This window comes from Morone saxatilis, unplaced genomic scaffold, assembly GCF_004916995.1.
Source record: "Morone saxatilis isolate NCDOM2014 unplaced genomic scaffold, NCSU_SB_2.0 Contig10, whole genome shotgun sequence".
NCBI classification, from domain to species: Eukaryota; Metazoa; Chordata; class Actinopteri; family Moronidae; genus Morone; species Morone saxatilis.
In genome coordinates this window covers 3,980,166-3,988,193 of record NW_023339652.1, presented here as the reverse complement: position 1 = coordinate 3,988,193, position 8,028 = coordinate 3,980,166, and the positions used below count along the sequence as shown (strand labels likewise).

General features: G+C 38.9%; 1 protein-coding gene across 1 annotated transcript in view; it reads right to left on the bottom strand.

The window, feature by feature from the left end:
- Positions 1 to 337: 337 nt before the first annotated feature.
- Positions 338 to 8,028, bottom strand: part of LOC118341182 (ankyrin repeat and BTB/POZ domain-containing protein BTBD11-A) — a 181,719-nt gene continuing 174,028 nt past the window's right edge. Inside the window, exons 11-17 of the mRNA XM_035679384.1 lie at positions 6,816 to 6,994; positions 6,433 to 6,538; positions 4,648 to 4,750; positions 4,482 to 4,563; positions 4,141 to 4,209; positions 3,923 to 4,036; positions 338 to 3,042 (exon numbers count right to left, since the gene is read on the bottom strand). Coding sequence (XP_035535277.1) covers positions 2,812 to 3,042; positions 3,923 to 4,036; positions 4,141 to 4,209; positions 4,482 to 4,563; positions 4,648 to 4,750; positions 6,433 to 6,538; positions 6,816 to 6,994 — 884 coding nt within the window. The 3' untranslated portion in view covers positions 338 to 2,811. The remainder of the gene's footprint in view (positions 3,043 to 3,922; positions 4,037 to 4,140; positions 4,210 to 4,481; positions 4,564 to 4,647; positions 4,751 to 6,432; positions 6,539 to 6,815; positions 6,995 to 8,028) is intronic.

Genomic DNA, 8,028 nt, shown 5'->3' with positions numbered 1-8,028 from the left:
TGTGGAACAAGGTTGAATTTCTGCAGGCCTTGAGTTAATCAGAGACACAAGCATTCTGGTCTTCATAATGCATCAACTAACAATATGAAACAGCACACCTTTATACTAAAGCTGCAGGCTGTGACAATAAGCACAACAATAACTATATATAATATATAATCACCACAATGGGACAAACTAACTTGTCAAAATACGTAGAATACAAATGAAACTTCAACCTCCAACACCCTATTTTTAAACCTTTCTTTCAGTAAAAATCTGCCCATTTAATCTTTTATTTTAAAAATTACTATTTCCCTTCTTTCAATTTCAGTTTGTGTCCTATCCATTGGACATATTGTTAAATTATTGATATGGTCTTTGTTTTAGGTGTTTGAGATTTAGTCCCCCTTTTTTGGCTTTAGTATGAAGATGTGTTGTTTCACGTTGTGAATTTGATGAATGATGAAGGTCCGTGGAGCTGCTGTTTCTCCTCATTCTGTATTCCCATTTCAGATTCTTTGAACGATCCCCTCAATGTGACACAGAAACACAGGACTCTCCCAGATAATATAACTATTGTAGACATTTATGTTTATGTTTAAATTATTTCAACTTTGTTTCTCACATAGATACATTCTAAATACTACACTACCCATGAGCCTCAGCCAATATTGCCATGAGGATGAGAGTTTTCCAATTTTTTCAACTTTTTAAACAGCTTCCATTCATTCAAAGTGGCAGACTCTAACAGAGTTTTAAGCCCTGTGATTGGATGTTTATTGCGAGAGGAAACCTTGGGAGTCGTAGTTTATGTATAACTTAAAGCCTTTAGGTACCTTCAACTTTTTATAAAACAAAACAGATATTTTCTAACATAGTTGTTAATCTTTTGTATTGATGCTCCAACCAGAAGAGCTTAATGCTTTTTCAAGCTGTAAATTTAGCACATTCTATTCAGTTTCTATGTCTACTCTTATGTTAATATATAAGGAGATAAACATTTATTGGCACTAATTCTCCAATTAGGTGCCATTATAGCTTTGTGGAATAAGAGGGTGCAATGAGAATCCTCAAATAAATGAAAATGAAAGTATAAAACATGATGGAAATATGGCTTTTATGTTTGTTTCATGTATTAACTTGAGGAATGTTACTTACAAATGTTATCCAGCTGCCACCATTTTGTGTCTCTCCAGTTGCAGCTTCAGTGGACGTTTAGGTCACGTGTTTCGATTTTGCTTTTATTAATTGTTATGGGCCAACTTTTTCACCTCTTGCAACCATAAAAACTTAATAATTGAAAATGTGCATAAACATACTTTGTGAGTCCTGTAACAATGTTGTGTCTCTATTAAACTCTTGAGGAACTGTGGGAATTCAACATTTTCTGTCACATAATTGATGTTTTTGAGAAATTCTCTGCTGAGGTGAAGCCTAAAACAAAAAGTGACTTTAAAACGCATTTTGTGATCTAAACCTGATCATTTGGAATGTATCAGAAAACAGCAAAACAACTGAAGGGAACATCCTCTGATTGCACTTCAACTGGAACGATCAACACCCTACTTAGCCCTACCGATCTACACAGAAAGCACACCTAAAGCGAAACGGAGGATTCAAACAAACAGATTAAACATGCAACTTTGCATAAACAGACACATACAGCAGGAACAAACAGGGAGCACATTCAATGAGACTGGTGTCGTCAGCCAAGCGAGTGTAGGAGAATACTGTACATCAGTTTTTTTTTAAAAAAGAAGAACGACCAGCACAATGACTTTAAGGACGTATTTACACTTTGCTTTTAAAGAGAAAGTCCCTGCTAATCAAAATCCATCTCCAAACCCAAGCTCAGTCAGTTTTGCAGTGGATAGAAAGTTAATAAGCAGCGTTTTCCCTTACTTCCCCTTTGCGAAAGAGGTCCGTGAAGTAAGCTCTGCATAAAAAGCAATATCAGGGCAGCTCAGTTGAGTAGGTGTCATGCAAAAAAAGTCGACAGTGTTCGTGGAGTTAATTTCCCAGTTGGACATCCATGTTTCAAGCATACGTCAGCATAGATTTCACTGAGTGGGCAGTCTTTAGTTTAATCAGCGCTGCAGTGTCGGCCACGGTGGAAGTTCCTGTGATCAGTTTGGCCTCTGCACACAGTAGATATAACACAGTGAAACGTATCCAACATACAACTGACAGGAATTAAATGTAAATAAGTTCGAACGAGTCCAGCTAAAGTCCGTCTCCCGGCATTGCTACTAGTCACTTTTTATTGGTTGTATAGTAGGATTATATTTTGGCATGTGTCAACTTTATACTGCAATGGCATCCACTTCCATAAAGTGATGTTTGTAAACCAAAGTCTCATATCAGAGATGATGAGAAAGCTGCTTTTATTGAGTTAAAATTCTACTCTACCTTTTTAAGCGAAAAAAGGTGTACAGAATGTATTTCATGCATGTTTCTTATATGAAATACAGTTAGTTTCATAATCACGATTAGGTCTAAGTGATACTGCTCAACTGGATCAAGTCAGTTCTGTTTTTTTTTTGTTTTTTTTTATTGTAGGGATGTGAAGTGATCTGTGGGAGTTATTAGGACAATAGAGTTCAAGCCTCCGACAAGGTGAGAAAGTTCTCTCTCTGATTTTGTCACCTATGCCAGCGTTAACTCTCAAAGGGGGCTGCAACAGGCAGAATTAAAGGGAATCCCTGACATAAAAAACATCCCACAGCCCCATCCGACAGCAGTGGGGGCCAGGGCAGGTGGACGGGGCGTTAAAAGTGGTGTTACATGGATGCTGTGCCTGGATCGGAAGGTTTTTTGGAGAGGACGACGTCACACCACGGAGCCTTTGGAGGTGGAGAGGTGGATGGAGCGGATGCGTATGGCCAGAGTTTTCTCCAGGTCGAGGAGGATGTCGGAGCAGATGCCGGGGCTGGAGGCGGGGCTCTCGGGGGCAGGAGGTTCGTACAGCAGCTGCTTGAAGCTGTCGAGTTCAATCAGCAGCACCATGTTCTTCAGAAAATAGCCCTCGATGAAAGCCGTAAGCTCTGAGGCACCAAGGAACTACATTGGAAGAAGAAGATGGAGATACAGTGGCAGAGGGGTTTAACTATTCTGAAGAGTGATGAGAACATCAGTATTGCACTAGAATGTTTTTAGGTGATTGCAGCATTTTTCAAATTATATTTAGAAGAAAAATTAGGCATTCCTTGTTCAACTGATTACAGTAAGTGCTGTGTTATTTTTAGTGTCCTCCCACAATAAATGTACATTAGACCACAGAGATTTTGTCTTATAAAGTATTTTTTGTTAATGTTTTAAGATAATAAAGCCTTGGCAGTCAATCAATGATCAACTGGCATCACTATATAACTTCCCTTGTTCCAACTTCCAAAAAATGTGATGAAAGTTAAAATATTCTATTCAAACTACAACCCATTCAAGGACCCCTGTTGGTCCCTGGACCCCAGTTTGATAACCACTTACTTATCTAACAGTTGTTGAGATATTTTAGTCTGTACCAAAGTGTTGGATCAACCAAGACTTTGCCGCCTCTAGAACCAGGCTGCTAGTGTGGCTAAAAGTTTGCAAGGATTCAGGAACTATGTGAATAATTAAGTTAACTTGTCAGTACCAACTTTTTCAGCTGCTTTCTGTGTTCTTTTGTCAAGTGTCCCCTGGAAATAAGACTTTTTTAGGTTGGATTTCTTTTTTTGGGAAACAAACCTATGGCCTATGTTCACCAGCTAGTCACTAACTTTGTCTGTCTGCCGTGTGGTGATGTGTTGGTAGTGTATAGCGTGTTTCTATCGCTTTCTTGCTAAAAAATAGACTGCCTGCTGCAGATGAAAGTGAATGAAAGGAGCATTGAGAGTGAACCATACATTTACATTTTTTGTCTTTTTAACAGCAACATTTTATCCTGCTTTTATCAGCGTCCCACCTTGGCGTGTTTGTAGAGGTCCACGCAGGTTTCCGTGGTGATGTTCTTGGAGCAGATGATCTCACAGTGTCTCTGAAGGGCCTCTAGTTGGAAGAATTTGGCTGCAGAGAGGAGCTGCAGGGAACAGTACAGCCACACAGAATGAGGCACAGGACTTGGGATTAGAAATGCTAATACTTGCGTTGTCGCTCAGCAGGCTTTGGTTAAGTCTTGCTTACCTCCATAACTTCAGTGTTGCGTATGTGCAAAGACTCAGTGCCTCCACAGTACAGATACTGCATGACCAGCTGAAACACAGAGCATAACAGGGTTCAATCTATAGCTTCATTCCCACAGTTTATCTATAGTGTAAGTTTACTATTCTTATTTCCATCTCAGGTGTTTTTTTGGTTTTTTTTGCCTATTTTAGGGGCTTTTGGGGGGAGTTTTTCGGACTCTAGAATCAAACCATATGAAGGAAATTTGGCTTGACTCTACATTCCAGAGAACATGTATATCTAAAATAAAAAAATACAAACCAAGGGGTTAGGTTGTTATTGGAAAGCAAAAGTGATCTTACATGGAAAATATTGTACTTGACGTGGCTGATCTCAATACAGGTGTTCTCTGCTGCCGGTCGGTTCTGAAGCAGTGACTTGAACCTGCATGAAACATAAGGGATCATGGGTATATTAGCTGAATAGGAAAGAATAAATACATCAATAAACAACATAGTTCTCCTTTACCTGGGCGAAGCTGTAAACAGCAAAACTTTATGTGCATAAAACGGTTTCCCCTCCACCAGGAAAGTAACATCAGACATGTCCTTGTTGTTCAGGAAGTGGGGGTCTAAAAGAAAGAAGAAGATGACAATAAGATCCAATAAGCCTCATTACTCAAGTCTCCTAAACTATGGGTGCAGAACAGCGAACAGCAGAAGATTAAACTAACGTGGTCATTAATTACTCAAAGGGCAATCCATCACTAAGCTATCAGTGCAGCATTATCAAAATACAACAATTCCCATTTCATTAGTATTCTAAAATAGCAGCTGAATTTGATATCTGGTCCTTTGAGCTGTGCCTTAAATATACCCTCCAACATCCTGATAAATTAATTAGTTGTCAAAGGTTTTTAAAGCATTAATTATGTTCACACACAAAATAACAAACCATTTGTCATGTTATTAGGGTTAGACACTAGGTGGTGCTGCAGCACAATGTTTCAGTCCCTCCTCTTGCTCTAATTATAAGAAAAATCAAGAATAAAAATGGAAATGAGGAAATCTGTGACTTCCCCAACTTCAAAGAAGCTTTTAATTCCAGATCCGACTGATAAATCACATCATTACAGACATGTGAATGCAAAAATCTTCTGGCAAAACATCATTATGATAAATTAATGTTTAAATAAAGTCAAGTCAAATTTGTGTTTTGAACTCTTTTAGGTATTTTATTCTGTTCTTTGGACCTTATTAAAACCCCATATGTTGATAAGTGATAACCCTTCCCTTTACTACAATTTGGACTCTGATGAAGGTGACGAAATACTAAAATGACTATTACGTGTTATTATTACCCCAAATAAGGAAATATTCCATGTTTTCTATGTTAATTAATGCACCCTGGACCCAGATAAGCGTCAGAAAATAAATGATTTATGAATTTAAGTTCAGTCTTCCATTATGAGATGATGAGCTTGCTAGCTGCTGTGTTTGCTGCAAGTCAGGTGGCTCTGACTAAAACTCCAGTAAAAAGGATTAAAAAGCCTCCTGCAGCACAATCCACTGTCGCACAAATCTGACTTTTAGTTTATAAATGTGGAACATCCCCAGACAGCCTGCAATTGCATACAAAAAACATTTTATAACATCACTCCCTACGACAGGCAGGGGATTTAAGACTTTTTACCTTTTTTTTTAGGAAACCGAATACTTTTTAAGAGTCGAAGAAATACAGGATTCCTTTTCTGACCCACCTCCTCCCTCATAATTTTCATGCACTCCCTTAGCAGCTTGATTTGATGATCATCTGGACAGCTTATCCCAAAAGCAATGTTTTGTCATTAAAATACACTTTGTATTATTTCTCAAATGTCAAAAAGAAATTGTTGTTTTGTGATCTGTTGTTACATAATGAGTTTGAAGTAATAATCTGTGACATTTAGATCAGTATATATTTGCCTTTTTGTCATTCTGAGACACCAAATGATGTATTACAAAAGCAATTAAAACGACTATCAGCTCATAAAAGCTTTACTATTTGTTGGAAAACAAGAAAGAAGAGAAAGTGTTGCATATAGAGACTTCATGAACTGAAAAGTTGAGGAAAAAAGGAACTAATTTCCAAGTATTATGCACCGCTTTGTGACCTCAGCGAAGTTAGAGACAAATCCCCACCCAAAAAAAACAAGAATCTCTCGGCTTTAACTCCAAACCCTGCTGTCACTCCCTGTGTCACTCAGCTTCATTTAATGCAGGAAGTACAAGAAAATGTTGAGGAGGAGTCACTATTTTTAACTTGCTCTCTTACCTAAGCGCGAGGTCTGTTTCCTCTTGATCTCTGTCAGCTTAGGGATGGGGAAGGGCCCGTAGCACTGGGTGAAAATGACTGACAGCTGCTGACTTATCACCTCATTCTGCAAACAGACACCAGCACAAGTGAGGACAGAAACTTTATACAGATTAGAGTTTCCTGGCCTCTGTTTTCTATGCGCTATCCGGGACAAAATCTTATGCAAATGTATGATAATATGGTTTGGAGTGCAACTAAATATATGCAAATGCAAGTGTTAATGTCACCCTAGCACATGAGCACAGGACAGTTTGTATTCCCCAGTAAACCAGCCTTACTTTGTCTGATGTTTCCCTAACAAGCATTTTGTTTACATGCACATGAAAGAAAGCCCCGGTGACCTTGCTGGCTCGGAGGATCTGGAACATGAGCGGCAGGCCGTGCGTGATGAGCTCCTCTGTGTACTCGTCCTCCTGGATGCAGCAGAAGTCTTTGAGCAGGCCCTGGATCAGCGGCCGGCGGTGCTGGATGAAGCAGGTACGCAGGGACTCGAGCCAGGTGTGCAGCGTCCAGGGAACGCCTGGGAGTAACACCACACGAAGAGTGAATACACACAGCAAAGCGGTTACAAGGGCGACAGAACCGACCATGTTTCGATCACTTTGTGGTGTTAGCGTGAGTTGAAGGGCGATTGCATGGTGAGTGTTTGATTAGAAGAAAGTTGGAGGCTCCGGCGGGAATAGAAAGGCGGCACTTGAATATAATTGAAGAATGTCACGTTAAAAAATGGCTGTAATGTTCTGCAACAATATGATGAGCACTGAATGACGAGCATATGAAATTAACATAAATCATGACATGACAGTGGAGGCTTTGTGTATCAGCAGCTCTGCTGAAATGCTAAGTTGGTTAATAGAGTAGAAAATTTACCAATTTTGATAGGAGTTTTATTGTTGAAGTCATTTATCAAGCAAAAGTGCCAAAATTTGAGTATTTGCTGCTTTTTTTATATATATAATCACAAATCTGTTATTTGGGGGTTTTAGAGACTAAACAAGCAATTTAAAGATGTTACCTTGGGCTTTGGCAACTTGTGAGGAACATTTTTTTAAATCATTTTGACACCTTATAGCCTAAAATTGAGTTGATTCATGACCTTGGAAACATCAGTTCACAAAAAAATCTCACCACAAGGTCTATTTAGTAGCTGAATAGGAGTGTCTCACATAATCTTCCTGGGTGAGATTGGTTTGGGGTCAGCTAATGTGTCCAAGGTCTAGAATGAACTGTCACCTTCTGTTTTTATGTCAACAAGAAATTCTTAAAAGGAATAGTTCAACATTTTGGGAAATACTCTCATTTCTGTTGGGTTCAGCCAGGAGACGCTGTTTTCTCCTGTTGTTTCCGGTCTGTGTGCTAAGCTAATTTAACTGTCTACTGGCTATAGCTTCATTTTTACCGTACAGACGCGTGTGGTATTAATCTACTCATCTAACTCTCACCAAGAAAGCGAATAAGAGTATTTTTCAAAATGTCAAACTAAAATTTAAAGGACCAGTATGTAGGATTTAGTGGCATCTAGTGGTGAAGTTCCAGATTGCAACCAACTGAGTA